The 15,810-nt window shown below is 37.3% G+C and overlaps 1 protein-coding gene across 1 annotated transcript in view; it reads left to right on the plus strand.

Moving 5' to 3' along the window:
- The window catches only part of PTPN12 (protein tyrosine phosphatase non-receptor type 12), a 163,302-nt gene that overhangs the window by 86,838 nt on the left and 60,654 nt on the right, over positions 1-15,810 (plus strand). The window contains exon 2 of the mRNA XM_007944702.2: positions 3,530-3,638. Coding sequence (XP_007942893.1) covers positions 3,530-3,638 — 109 coding nt within the window. The remainder of the gene's footprint in view (positions 1-3,529; positions 3,639-15,810) is intronic.

A 15,810-nucleotide genomic window follows, 5' to 3' on the forward strand; every position in this document is an offset into this window, starting at 1 on the left:
TTTCTGTTTTCTTTGGTCTGTCTCTCAATCCTTTGAAGATACCTAAAGATAATTCTTTTGAATTCCTTATCAGAGAGTGCCAATGCTGCTTCTTCTTCAGGGATGTGTTCTGGGTCTGTATCCTGCTCCCTTGTTTCTCCCACTTTATCCTGCTTCTTTGTGTGGACTGTGATGATCTGTTGTTTCCGAGGCATCATGGTGTTGTTGTATTTATATCTCTGTTAACGGTTTGTGAAGAGCAGCCAAGGGTGATTCAGGCTCTTGGTGGTTTTTTATCATTGGCCCGTTGGTGGAGAAGGAGGTAGGTGGCTCTTGCTCAGTAAGTGAAGTTGCAGGAGGTGTGGGTGTAGTTGTGTCTTATGAGGACTGTTGTTGTCTCCCACTCAGTTAGACACAAATTATAATTGGATAACCATCAAAAAACTAACACTCCATGGACAAAAAACAGACTGTGTAATCACACAGGAACAGTAACCAAAAAAAGAAAAAAGGGGAAAAAAAGAAGAAAAAACAAGCAAACCTGCAATATCTGGGGATAGGGCACTAACAAAAAAAACAAGTAGGGAAGGAGAATAATAAATGAAGAAAAAAATGGGAAAAATGCAAAAAGAAACACAAGGAACAGGGTTAATCATGAGAAAAAAGGGGGAAAAGAAAGAAAAAAACTTTAATTAAAAAAAAAAAAATTTCAACCAGGCACAGGGAAAAGAAAAAAATGCTGAAAACTATGACCTGGTAGGGGAAGATTAAGAATAATAATAAAAAGGAAAAAAGTATTAATAATATTAGTTGTTTTAAAACAGACAAGTATAAGCAAGCTAATCACCAGAAAAAAAGAAAGCTAGAAAGAAAAAAATAAAAATAAAAAAAGGGGGAAAAAAAAATCAGCGGAAGACAGGGCAGGGCACCCAGGCTCCATCTTAGCACATAGACTGTGATCAAATTCCTGTGGGCCCAGAATGTAGGTGGGATTAGGTGGTTGCTACACTTCTGTTCACCACGCGGGTGTGGGGTATAAGAGTAAGAAAGAGAAATGTCATACCTTTTCAGTCTTGCATGTCCCGAGTATCCTTGGGGTTGCTGGAAAGCAGAACTTCCTTAAGCCCCAGGAATCTGCGAGAGTGCTGTATCTTTAAATATCCAAAATAGTCAAGCTGCTTTTTAAACCTTCAAAATGGCGGCACCCTCCGACCAGCAAAAGTCCACAGTTCAGCCCACCTTTCTCTTCACCACCTCTGTTTGTTCCCCAGCCACTGTGCACAGTCCTCCGTCCAATCCCTGGCTAGCGGCATGATTTTTAGGTTAATTCTTCGGTCCTCCCACCACTCGGGAATCTCCAAGCTGTCCGTGCCAGCAGGATTGCTGCCAGACCGCAGCTCCGTCTGTCTCCTTTTTTGGTATTTTCACGCAAATTCTTCTGCTAGTTGGCATTTAGTCCCCTTCTTTATCCTTCCCCTCAAGGCTCAGGGGTCCAAGATTATCTTCTGTGTCTGTGTTAATTGGTTTCACTTTTCTTTGTTGGAGAGGGTCTGTGCAGTCTTTCTGCCTAGTCCACCATCTTGCCGGAGCCTCTCCATTTGATCAAACTTTTAATGCTGCAAACCTGTACAGGAAATATAGAGGAACCTAAGAATTGTTCTGCATTCCTCCCTGATAGTTAACCAGAGTACTTCTTACTCTATATTTTGGTTGTCAAAATGTGTTCCCCAACAGTAGCAGCAGCATTACCTAGAAACATACTGAAATGCACATTCTCAGACCTTAATCTCACCCAACTGAACCTGAAGCTCTGATACTGGGACCTGACAGCCCCTGTTTTAATAAGCCCTCAGGCAGTTTTGAATAACATGCTAAAGTTTGATAAACTGCTTTATAATATTGAATACTCCCAGGCAAACTTAGACACTTGTCATGTATTTTTAAAATATTGGCATACTGTGAAATAAAGAGCTTCCTCATTTGTTTTTAGCATTATAATATTTAATTGTGTGAACTAAACAATCTGGCATATGTGGTAACAATTTGTCATTAAGTATTTCTAACTCTTCTCTTGATAGATTTTTTTTTATTATTTCCTCTTATAAACTGTTGCAGTAAATAACTTACATATACGTCATTTCACACCCATGCCATTTTTATTTGGAAGACAAATTTGTAGAATTCCTTGGTTAAGGGGTTATGTGCATTTGTAATTACCAAATTGGCCTCCTTAGGCATTGTGGTAATGTTCTTTTCCCACCAACATTGTATGGAAGTTCTTGTTTTCCCTTACCCACACAAAAAGCCAATTTACTTTTGAATCCAAATTTCTTCCCCAGCACTCTTCTGTGTTTTGAGAATTGTATTACCACAGGAAATAGCATGTAAATATGGAGAATTTTACTTTGATATTTTGCTAATTAATGTATTGAAAGCTTGTCTTTTATTCTTTAAATATATATATATATGTATGTGTATGTATATGTATATATTCCTGGTTTACATCTCTAAGATTATGCTGATAAAATTTGGTAGCTTTTCAAGAAAAAAGACTTAACCAGCTATATGTAATTACCTATTTGTGCTGTATGTTAAAATATGTCCATAACAAAAACAAAACAAGAATGTTGTTTAAAGTTCTGTGATTTTTCAAAGTAATAGACTTAAACATTCTTATTTAAAATACAGCATCATAAGTAGCAAAAATAAAATGGTGCAAAATTTAAATGTTATCAGACTCCTTTTTTATTTTGTGTTTAATATTTTGTTAAATAGTAAAACCAGAATGCTTTCACTAGGTCTTTTAAGGCTAAAGGAAAGTAGATTACTTTGAAATTAAACTTCAGCAATGTAGTGAAATAGAATTTAAACAATTCACAATGCTGACTTTCAGTGTTTCTGAAAGCAGGAAGTGTATTACTGACACGCAGAAATATTCCAACCCAGAGAACATCCATACTGCCATATGTGGTAAGAGTTTGTCACTGACTCACAAACCACTTCTGTAAGGCAGTGAACAAACAGAATTGGTCTTTGTTAGGCATTTCTAATTTAATATGAAAGAACTTTGCTTTACAGTGTCTTGTAAGTAATTATTAGCTTATGGCTTGCACAGAGCCTGGCACATCATGGGTATTTAAGGTTTATTGAGAAGATTAAAGTAAATGTGTACATAATTCTTACTTTTGGCATGATTTTGAAACTTGGTTGTTAGGACCCTTAGTTAAAACACAGTATTTATTTGAATAAGTTAAGGAATGAGTTAAATGTTCTGACTTAGCTTATTGATTTTTAAAAATAAAATTATTCTCTGTTGCTGTTTTCTCTGTTGCTCTTCTCATTTGGAATAAATATTAACCTATGTTTGAATTTATACTAAAAAACAAAATTATTCTTAGCTTTAATTTTTAGACAGTGGAGAAATAGTGTGAGCTTAAAGACAGGAAAATGAGTTGCAAGTAATTGGGGTCAAGAAGATTCAATAGAGATACTTGTATTTTTGAAAATATCATTGTTTTTCTAAACTTGAGGTTTTTATGTTTTTTTAAAGCGATTAAGAAGATTGTCTACCAAATATAGAACAGAAAAGATTTATCCCACAGTCACTGGAGAAAAAGAAGAAAATGTTAAAAAGAACAGATATAAGGACATACTGCCATGTAAGTTTGAAATGCCCTTGCTAGAACAAATACAAATGGTAATTATTAGCCTTTGGTAGTCTATCCAGTTTTATTCTTTCTAATGACTTTGATTATCAAGGAGGTAGTAATTAACCTCTCTTTCAAGGTATACTGCAAGATAATAATTTGTAATTGTACTTCTTGGTTTTCCTTCTGGTAAGTTTTTGTGGTGCTGGTTGTGGTTATGTATATATTTTTTTCTTTAAGCATTGGAATTATTCTAATGCTAAACTATTTTTAATACCAAAAAAATTGATACTAAATTACTTTTAATACCAAAAATCCAAGTGAGAATGTCTTTTGGGGAATCTCAAAGAAGTTATTTTATTAAAATAAAATAATATGAACAGATAATTAAAATAAATATAATTGGATAAATTTTGTGAAGTGCTAAAATACTATGTTGTCAATTTAACCCTAAAAGGAACTTTATGAATTAATTATGTGTAAAAAAAATGAATCATGACTCAAACACCTGTATGCCTACCATTTTCAGTTGCCTGAAGTAATACTATACTAGAAGGGCTAATTAACAGTCTGAATATGTATTTCTGAGGGTATACGTTAGATGGGTAGCATTATATATAATACTGATACTGTATTTTTTAATAGTATAACTTTGTGGCAAAATGCTTTTAACTCTAAAAGTATACTGAAGTATATATCCCCATTTTATAAAATAAAATCCTTACCTTATACATTCTTTACCTTATACCTGCTGTCTTTTAAAGCTGACAGTAGTCTTTCTCTTTCCCTTTGTTGCTTGAAATACATATATTCTACACCTCCATTTTCTCAATTCGTCTTCATTCCTAAAATCTGTTCTTTTGAAACTGTCCTGATAATGTTCCCAGTGTTTTTTTTTAAGTAAACTAACAAATTATTATTATCATTATTATTATTATTTTGGGGGGTTTATGTGTATATATTTCTATATATAGTTACATTATAAAATTTGCCATTTTAAAGTATGCAGTTCAGTGGTGTTAGTTACTTTCATCATACTGTTCATCCACCACCACTATGTACTGCCAAAACTTTTTCATCACCCTAAAACAGAAACTCTGTACCTATTAAGCAGTATTTCCCATTTCCTCCCTCCCTCCCTCCTTCTTAGCCCCTGATTACCACTAATCTGTGTTCTGTCTCTATGAATTTGGCTCGTCTAGATGTTTCATGTAAGTGGTATCATACAATATTTATATTTTTATGTCTATTTTATTTCACTTAGGATAATGTTTTCAAGGTTAATCCATTTTATAGCATGTATTAGAACTTCATTCCTTTTTATGGGTGTGTAATATTCCACTGTAATATATGCCACATTTTGTTTATCCATCTGTTAATGAACACATGGGTTGAGTCCTCCTTATGGTTATTGTGAATAATGTCACTATGAACTTTGGAGTGTTAGTGTCTGTTTGAGTCCCTGCTTTAAATACTTTCAGTTATATATGCCTAGGAATATGCCTAGAATTGGAGGGTCATATGGTAAATCTGTGTTTAATTCTTTTTTTGTGTGTGTTTAACTTTTTGAGGAACTACCAATTTTTTTTCTACAGTAGCTTAGCATTTTACTTTCCTACCCCACCTGCAGTTCATGAGGGTTCCAATTTTTCCATGTTCTCACCAACTCTTGTTATTTTCAGTTGTTTTGATAATATTCCTCTTAGTGGTTATGCGGAGTCCCCAGGGTATTGCAAATGGTTAATAAGCTTAGCTGCTGACCAAAGGTTGAAGGTTTGAATCTACTCAAAGGCACTTAGGGAAAAGGCCTGGCAATATTTTGAAAAATTAGCCATTGAAAATCCTGTGGAGAATAATTCTGCACTGATAGGTATTGATATGTATGGATTTGCATCTTGTTAGTGGGTCTGATGTGGTGTCTCATTGTGGTTTTAATTTACATTTGCCTAACTAATGATGAGGGAGCTCTGGTGGTGTAGTGCCTAAGGCAATGTGACTGCTAATCAAAATGCTGGCAGTTCAAACCTGCCAGCTGCTCCTTGGAAGGAAAGTTGGGCACTCTACTTCTGTAGTGATACCGCCTTGGAAACCCAAGGAGGAGTCTCTGTGAGTTGGATCTGACTCGAGGGCAGTGAGTTTGTTTTTTTTAATTGATGATGGTGAGCATCTTCTTATGTGCTTTTTGACTATTTGTGTATCTTCTCTTGAGAAATGCCTGTTCACAATCTCTGCCCGTTTATAAATTTGGTTATTTATTGTCTTGTTGAATTTATTGTTGTTGTTGCTATTTGCTGTTAAGTTGATTCTGACTCATGACCCCATGTATGCAGAGTAAAACTACTCCATAGGTTTTCCCAGACTGTGCCCTTTGGGAATTGTATTGCTAGCCTGTCTGCTAAGGCACCTTTAGGTGGGTTCAGACAGCTAACATTCTGGCTGTTAATCAAGTGCTCGACCGTTTGTGCTACCCAGGGACTCTAGGACTTTTTTGTGTATATATATTCTGGATGTTAAACATTTATCAGATAGATGATTTCCAAATATTTTCTCCCATTCTATAAGTTGTCTCTTCACTTTGCTGAAAATGTCCTCTGATGTACAGAAGATTTTAATTTTGGTGTAATCCAGCTCTTTGTTTCGTTATTTTAGTGGTTGCTTTAAGGCATGTAATGTACCTCTTTAACTTCTCATAGTCTGTCTTCAAATGACATTACACCACTTGCAGTATACTATACAAATCTTAACATATTATACTTCCATTTCTTCCTTCCTGATCTTTGTATTGTTGTTGTTCTTTGTAGATCCATCTGTCCATCTGGTATCATTTCCTTTTTGCCTGAAAGGACTTCTTTTTTTTCTGCTTTGGGTACAGATTTACAGAGCAGAATTTGTTTTACGTTCAACAGTTCATGTGCATTTGGTTTCACTGCCCAATTACCATCCCAAACCCTAACCCATTCTTCTCTCCCTTCCCTGTGATCCAGCCATCCCTATCCCTTTCTTAGCTATGCACTCCTATCTGTCCAGCTTACCCCTATGTGAATGCTGCCCTTCCGGTGCCCCAAGGCTGATTGCTCTAAGGGGTGTATCTCCCTAGGTTGGGTGTTCTGCATGTAAGTCTTTCTCTTGCTGGGCTGAGAGCCAGTCCTTGGGAGTGAGTCCTATCCCAGGCCTGAAGTGTATCTCACTCAGGGCCATAGTCTTTGCAGTCTCACCAGACTCCATCCGACCAGTAATTCTGGTCGTTATTGTGTTTTTGAATTTTGTTCCACATTTTTCCTCCCACTTTATCCAGATCACCAGTTTTGATCCCTTCCCGAGTGGTTGGCGTTGGTAGCTGGGTGCCATCTGGTTCTTCTGGTCTCGAGGTACATCATGTCCTAGGGCTGATTGTTTCCAAATGTCCTCGATTTTCTTCACTCTTCTTTGCTTCAGACAAGAGGATGAAAGGACTTCCTTTAACATTTTTTTGTAGTGTCAGTCTACTGCTGTTGAATTCTTTCAGTGTTTGAGTATAGAAAAATGTCTATTTCACTTTTGATTTTAAAAGATAATTTCACTAATTAGGAATTCTAGGTTTATGTCCTTCCCCTGCCCCAGTACATTAAAGATGTTGTTCTACTGTTTTCTTGTTTCTGAATAAGAATGTACTGTCATACTTATTTTTGTTCACATCTTTTCTTTTAACTATAATAATAATTATGGTGCTTTGGTGGTGTAGAGGGTAAGGCATTCGGCTGCTAACCAGAAGATTGGCAGTTCAAACCCACCAGTTATTCCACTGGAGGAAGATGAGGCAATCTGCCTCTGTAAAGATTTACAGCTTTGGAAACCAGTGGGAGGCGCTATGAGTCTGAGTTGACTTGATGGCAGTAGGTTTGTTTTGGGATTTATAATAATAATCTGTAATTAATGTTATTGATAACATTTTTATTCCACCAATATGCTGACAATGAAAATACTGAAGTTTCAATTGAACATCTTATAATACTTTGTCTCATACTTCCATTAGACTCATGAGATTTGTGTACATGTATATGCCTGTATATACTTAAGTAATAAAATATTTCAAAGACGTTCCTTATTTTGGTACATGACATTTTATTAATCTACTTATAATCCAGTTAAATTACAAGTAATCTTTTACAATACAGATTTCTTAGCATTTTTTTTCCCCTCAAAACTTGGCTCCTCGTCTGACCTTCACATTCTCTTTAAAGAATTTGATTATTGCCCCTTCTTTGCCTTTTCTGTACTATCATTCCTTCTCCTTCCACAGAATACTGTTTACCTTAAAAATATGTTCCGGTCTCTTAAAATAATTTTTTTTTCCTTGATATTCTCTCCTTATAGCTGACTAAAACAACTTTCTTTTACTTTCTGGTTCCCTTAGTTAAAAGTATAATTCCTTACTTCTACTTCCTTAGTTATCCTCTTTCTAAAACTGGTGTAACTTTTTAATGTACAGTTTTAGCAATCTGGATATCAGCCATCTTTAAGTAGAATTTAGAGACTCTTTTTATGTAGAAGGCTGTTAATAGTAGTTTTCATTAGTGTTCAAAGAACAAGTAAGTTCTTCTTGAGTTGTTTTTTAGATTTGGTTTATTTTATAATAGAAAATAGTTTATTTTATGATAAGCCAGTCCCAGAATTGAAAAATACTTAGATATCTCTGCCTCAGGGATGACCTGTGTTCTATTGAGATTGCTAAAACTGAGTCTTTAGAGGTGGTGATCTAGGTACCCTGCCTATTGTAATGTTATTTATAAAGATTCTATTTTTTTTCCCACAACTAGAATGCAGTCAATAAGAGATTTGTGTCCTTGGAGATAATGACATTTATTTTCTTCTTGTGTCCATACGTTGTTGCTGTTTCTTCTCTTTTCTTTTTTTCTTTTTCTTAAACTTGCTACTATATAAAGAGCTCCTTCTGTAGCCAACATTGGGTTTATCTCTTTGCAGTTGGGAATCTTGGGAAACTGTTGAGGCAGTCAGCAAAACTGTGGAGATGAATTATTGTTTATAACTCTTTGATATTTTTTATTATTTTGATTACCTCGTTCCATTGAGAGGAATATAACACAAGTGGGATGGCTTTAACAGACAGGAGTTTATCCTCTTACAGTTTGGAGGCTTTAAGTTCTAGTTAAAAATGCCAGGCTCTAGGGGCTGGGTGAAATCTCCTCGAACTTGTGCTTTAGCTCTGCCTCCTGCTCCCGGCCCACTGAAGCTGAAGGTTTTCTTCACTCAGACAGCTGCTGGCTGCTGAGGCTAACAAGCCCAAGGTTTACAAGTAAAAAGGCACAATCCCAGTGTTACCAGACAACATGGGAGGCCACTAGTTCATGTCCAGAAGAAGTCCCAACATCAGCAGGGCATTACACCCTATTGAACAATGACTTGGCTACATGCAGGGTTTAAGAGTGCCATAAGCTAGAGACCTTTGTCAAAGATGCTTCCTATATACTGGAAGCAGCCTACATCCCTAAAGCAGCTACTCGGCTTCTCCAATAGATTCCACCATGTAGTTAATTACCAGTCTTACCGCGGGCAGCTACCATCCAGCTGCCCAGCCACTCAACCAGGCCCAGGCAAGTTGACATACAGTCTTAACTATCACATTTATATTCTGTCTAGTCATGCTTATGCTTAAAACACCAGTAAAGAATATTAAAATGCACATGATAGGTATATAATATAAGCAGCACAATAATGATTTTTTTTAAAATTATCAATAACATACCATAAAGTAAGGCATTCTGGTAGCAGAGTGGGTAAGACATTTAGCTGCTAACCTGAAGGTTGGTGGTCCAAACCCACCTGCTGCTCTGTAGGAGGAAGATGAGGCAATCTACTTCTGTAAAGATTTACAGCCTTGGAAACCTAATGGGGGTCGCTGTGAGTTGGAATTGACTTGATGGCAATAGATTTGTTTTTTGTGTGTGGGTGTGGTGGGGGGAAGTATATTACAAGTAGTACTAACTCCACAACTTGCCTGCACTTTAAACTTTAAATGAAGAGTTTTAAAAAAGATATTTCTGTACCATTTTGAACTTAGCAGAATCAGACTTACTGAAGGATATGAAACTCAGAAATCCTGTAGTTTAATACATTTTCTGAATAGTTTTAAAATCAGTTGGCTTGCTTTTCTTAGTCTCCAGCTGTTGTACGATTGGGAATAGATAAAATAAGAATGTCAAAATATTGATAACCGTTGAAGGGTGGGTGCAAAAGTGGTGTGGAGGCAGTGTCTAACTTCCTCTAACTTCACAAGGGGGAAGAAGGATCAAGGTCAGCAGTCCAAGGCTGATTTTTATGAAGCAAAAGTCAGACACAGTACCAACCTTCTTGGCAGTTCTGACACTAATCTTCTCTCCTGTGGCACTCTGCTTTTCTTCTGGATTGGACAATTTGTTGTACTGGCCATGCAGAACTCACGACAATACTCACAGTTTTGGGGCTTATTAGGGAAAGTTACAGGTTACAGTGAATCAGAAATAAGTCAGGATATATATAGTTTGTCAGTCAGGATAGCCTCTTTTCAACTGTGCTGTAGGCATACTTCTCTCTGGCCTTGGCCTTGGCCTCTGCCCTACTCAGGCAAGTGTTACAAAGCTTTTTCAGCTCTGCTGATAGGTGCACAGAGGGGCACCCCACTCTGCCAACAAGCCTCCTACCTCAAGGCACTCAGCTTTTCTTGTTCCAGTGGCTGGGAAGTTTCATACTGGTTTCTTGGGTCAGTCTTTGCTGCTACTTCCTGCCGTTTCAGCAAAGTGTTACAATTCTCTCTCTAGGATCAAGGAGGTTCAGGGCAGAGATCTTGGGTCCAAAAGATGGTCTGCTCCTGGCTCTTCTTTCTTGTTGATAGTGACATCCCCTTTCTGCCTCTAGGATGACTCATTTTAAGCCAGAGGATAGGTAAAGCTGAGAGCAATCCCCAAAGTTAGAGTTTCATACATCTTATTTGCATGGTGGCGTAGTGCCTAAGGCACTTGACTGCTAACCAGAAGGTTGGTGGTTCAAACCCACCAGCCACTCCTCAGAAGGAAGATTGGGCAGTCTGTTTCTGTAATGGTACTGCCTCACAAACCCAAGGAGGGGTGGCAATGAGTTGGAGACAACTCGATGGCACATAACAACAACAATTCCCACAAGAGTGCCATGTACCTTATTTACATTATTAGCCAGCTATCTAATCCCCTTGGTGGGCCACAAACACCTTATATTTGCATATTCCCATGCAGTCATCTGGTGGGAGTCACAAAGACCATGGCTAGAAGGCCATATTAAGTAATTCACTGTACTGCAGTATATAACGGGCATATGGTGATTCATTTTACTATTTGTATTTTTGTGTGTGCTTAGAGTTTTCTATCACAGAAAATTTTTAAAAAATATGTAGCCTATACATAGCCAGGCTGACATAGTCTTGACTCTAATTTAGGAACCAGAGTTCTCAGGCATATGTAAATCATTTGAGTTCACAGTCACCAAAAACATTTTACTGAGGACCTAGTGATAAACCAACTATTACACTAAATCTTTGCCTTTGAGTTACTTTGAGTAGTGGGTAAATGCCATAAGAACTCAGCTAATTGATATGGACCCTTTTTTTACTGCAAATATCATGAAGAAATACTGTTAGATATGGATAACCATCATTATAGTTACCAGAAGCATAGTATTTTTTTGTATGCATATTTGCTATCCAAAATGGCTTAAAAAAAGATACGTATGATGGAGTGCAATAGGAAATGGAGCATTAAAACATATCAACATTGTCTTTCTGGAAACATGATGAGGAAATAAATAATTTAAATCTGAGGTTAATATGTCTTAAATGTCTCTTCATACAAATTGCCAAAGAAGAATTTCATCATTTAAAAAAAAAAAAACCCAAAAAAAGCAGAACTGGGCCTTAGTATTTTCTATTCATTAGTTTTCCTAATGTTGGTTAACATTTCTGTATTTTCATATTTTTCTTCTTGTACCTTAATTGTCTTAATTTCTACAGCATGATGATGGCATTTCACATTTTGCTTATAGTAGATAGAAAGTAGTATAAAAACTTACTTCTTAATGAGTTACTACAGCTCTGGTAGCATAGTGGCTAAGGCACTTGACTGCTAACCAGAAGGCTGGCGGTTCAAACCCACCAGCCACTCCTCGGAAGGAAGGTTGGGCAATCCTACTTCCGTAGTGATACTGCCTCGGAAACCCAAGGAGGGGTCGCTATGAGTCGGGGCCGACTCAACGGCAAATAACAACAACAACAACATCTCCCTTATAGAGTAGTCTCAGAATTCTTGTCAACATTATCAGCCCTCTTTATCTATCCTTCCCAATTGCATGAAGAGATGAGATGTGACTGCTTCTAGATTATGGTCAGTGGAATAGTTTCAGAAGAAGTTTCTTTTTTCATTTCTCAAGTTTGCTTGGCTTTATTCTTAGAAATTATTTCCACGTAGAGGCTAAATGACCTTGGAGCTTATGAATTGTGTTAGACTGGGTTCTCTAGAGAAACAAAACCCAGCAAAGCTTATATATATCTATATCTATAATCTATATCTATCTATCTATATCTATATCTATCTATCTATCTATCTATCTATATAAAGAGAGAAATTTATCTTAGGAAAATGGCTCATAAATGAGTAGAAACCAGCAAGTCCAAAGTCCCTGGAGCAAGCGTCAGGCTGGAGGCTTTACCCCGCAGGGGCCAAGAAGCTCAAGGCTGGCAGGCAGTACACCGGCTGTTGACTCCAACGAATGACGAATCCAAGATCTCCAGGCCGAACCGTGGACTGCTCACTCACAGACAGTTGTAGGCAGCACAACAGAATCCTGATCCACAGAAGAATGTCTCTCTTCCCAGGATGTCCCTGGATATTCTGGAGGCAGGCCACAGCCCTAGGGAAACTCCCTTGAACAGATTGGCCACCCAGAACACAGTCATCCAATCCCATCATGGGAATAACCACACAGAACTGGGGTCCAGCCAAGTTGACACACAGCTCCAACTATCACATGAAATCAGAGAAAAAAGAGAAAATTTCTCTCTCACATCTGCATGTAAGTGGAATGACTTGAGTCCTGCTTGTGTCCTATGTCTGCCTCTTGATCACATCATTATAGATGGAGTGGCCATAGAGATAGGCATGTGACTGAGAACAAGAGTTCATAGTATAAAGGATGGAGAAAGAGCCATTTTTCCAGTGGGAGGTAGAATGGATGCTAGATAGACAAAAAAGCAGTCTAAGGCTTAAGCTCACTTATAACAAAAATAAATTTCACATGGTTCAAGAGTTTCTAATGAAAATAATGGGTGAGGGAAGGAGGAAACCACTTTTTTTTAAATAAATAAATTTATTTATTGTAATCTTGGAATGAATAAGGCCTTTATTCATTCAACAAAATTGTTGAATTCATTACAACAAAAAATGTAAAAGCTGGAAATAACAAAGGAAAATATATGCAAGACATACTGTTAAAAATCAGAAACTCTATGGCATGAGTGGGAAAGGGGTATAAAGAAGGATAGAATAGGATCTGAGTGGAAGGGATGGCAGGGATGTAAAGGAAATTGAGACTTCTGTCTTCTTGTATAGTTAATACTCTTACTTCTGCCCTCCCAATAAATAGTTAAAACCAACTAATACAAGCAGTACAAATGAAGTTAATTGTATTGTAAATGTGTAATTTAACCTGTAAAAGTAAACTGTAAAAGTTGGGACAAAAAGAACTAACCTATGTAACTTTGACATAAAAGTCTCTAAGGCTAAAGAGTAAAAGAACTATAATAAATGCTATAATCTAGTTAGTAAATGTAATATTTTAGAGATAGTAAGAGCTGAGTTTCTTACTTTTGAGGAAAAGATTACAAATAAAAAAGATGGAAGTTAAATTGACCTTCATGGTGTTGGATTAAAGCCAGAGGTACTCAGTGTGAACTCATTATATTAGATAGATACATACATAACATAAATGTTGTATGTCGAAGAGTGGTTTCTGACTCACAATGACACTATAGGACAGAGTGGAACTGCCCCATAGGATTTTCAAGGCTGTAGTCTTTAGGGAAGCACACTGCCACATCTTTCTCCTGTGGAGTGGTTGGTGGGTTTGAACTGCTGACCTTTTGGTTAGTAGTTGAGTGCTTCACCACTGTGCCACCAGGGCTCATTACATAGGTGGACAGACAGATAGATGATTAGGTATGTGTATATGTGTGGGATAGTATACACCGTTACCATTGAGTTTATTCTGATTCTTGGCTACTGCATGTGTGTCAAAGTAGAGCTATGCTCTGTAGGGTTTTTAATGGCTGATTTAAAAAAAAAAATATATATTGTGATTTGGGTGAAAGTTTATAGAGCAAATTCATTTTCCATACAGCATTTCACATATACTTTGTCTCATGACTTTGACTGCAATTTCCCGTAATGCAACAGCTCCCCTCCCGCTTCCTCCCCATAGTTACCTCTTCCCTGTCCTTCCTTCCCATGCACTCTTGCCCCACCCCTAGCTGTCTCCCTGTGCATACACAGCCCTTCTGTTCTCCCATGATTGATCTCTCCAAAGAGTTTATCTACCTGATGTAAATGTTGAGCTCATATACCTGTCTTTTGTTTGGCTGGAAGCCACAAGAGTGGGTTCAATTCCAACATGAAGGGCAGGTAGGGGTCATAGTCTCAGTGGTTCCATCAGGCTCTATCAGATCAGCAAACTTAATCCCCATCCCCTTTTTTTAATTTTTTAATTTTATTATTTTGAGTTTTGTTCCACATTGTTCTCTCACTCTATTCAGGATCTCCTATATAGATCCCCACCAAGTGGTTGACAGTGATAGTAATGGGTGATTTTTTTTGAAGTAGATTGCCTGGTGTTCCTTCTGAAGGACCTCTTAGTGATCTTGAGCCTCCATCCTTTTAGTTGGTAGCCAAACATGTTAATTAATCATTCAAATTACTTCATAGGTTAGTATAAATAATTTCCTAGCTCTGTTCACTGAGAGTGTCTAGGAGCAGTGACACCCCAGTAGCAATGAATATACCTAGCACTCAGATTTTAATTTATAAATAGCATTCTCAGTAAAAGGAATCAGAGCTTCTTAGAGAAGTGGTTGATTACAAAGTAAGAGTAGAGAAAATAAGATGAACCTGGAATATTTTACGGAAAATTTGGAAAGTAAGAAGCCAAAAAAGGATGATGAGATGTTGAAAGAACAGAAGAGCTAACCTGAGGAGTACCTAGTGGCCAAAGCTGGAAAACTTAAGCAACAAAATAAATAATGACAGTATTGGATAATGTTGTTGTCATTAGGTGCCACTGAGTTCATTCCAACTCAGTGCAACCCTATGTACGTACAACAGAATGAAAGACTTCAGTAATGTGCCATCCTCAGTTGTTAAATTTGAGCCCATTGTTGCAGCCATGGAGTCAATCCATCTCCTTGCGGATCTTCCTCTTTCTCACTGACCCTGTCTCTACTTTACCAAGCAGATGGCTTCCCTATGGACTTGTCCTTCCTGATGACATGTCCAAAGTAAGTGAGACAGAGTCTTGTGATCCTTGCTTCTAAGGAGCATTCTGGCTGTAATTCTTCCAAGACAGATTCGTTCATTCTTTGGGCAGTCCATGGTATATTCAGTATTCTTTACCAGCGTCGTAATTCAAAAGCATTACTTCTTCTTTGGTCTTCCTTGTTAATTGTTCAGCTTTTGCATGCATATGAAGTAATTGAAAATACCATGGCTTCTGTCAGATATATCTTAGTCCTCAAAGTGACTTCTTTGCTCTCTAACACATTAAAAAGGTCTTTTGTAGCAGATTTGTCCAATGTAATGAATACATTGTTTTGATTTCTTTATTACTGCTTCCATGGGCATTGATTGTGGATCCAAGAAAAATGAAATTCTTGAAATTTAGTATGTTTTCTGTTTTATTATGATGTTGCTTATTCGTCTAATTGTGGAGATTTTTGTTTTCTTTATGTTGAAGTGTAATCCATACTGAAGGCTGTAGTCTTAGTAACAAAGAGCTTAAAGTACTTACTGATTAAGATCCAAGACTTGGCCTTTAGTATGTTGTTGTTGTTAAGTGCCGTCGAGTCGTTTCCGACTCATAGCGACCCCATGCACAGCAGAACGAAACACTGCCCGATCCCGCACCAGCCCCACAATCC

The sequence above is a fragment of the Orycteropus afer genome, unplaced genomic scaffold, assembly GCF_000298275.1.
Source record: "Orycteropus afer afer isolate SDZICR_OR568_19922 unplaced genomic scaffold, OryAfe1.0 scaffold00007, whole genome shotgun sequence".
NCBI lineage: Eukaryota > Metazoa > Chordata > Mammalia > Tubulidentata > Orycteropodidae > Orycteropus > Orycteropus afer.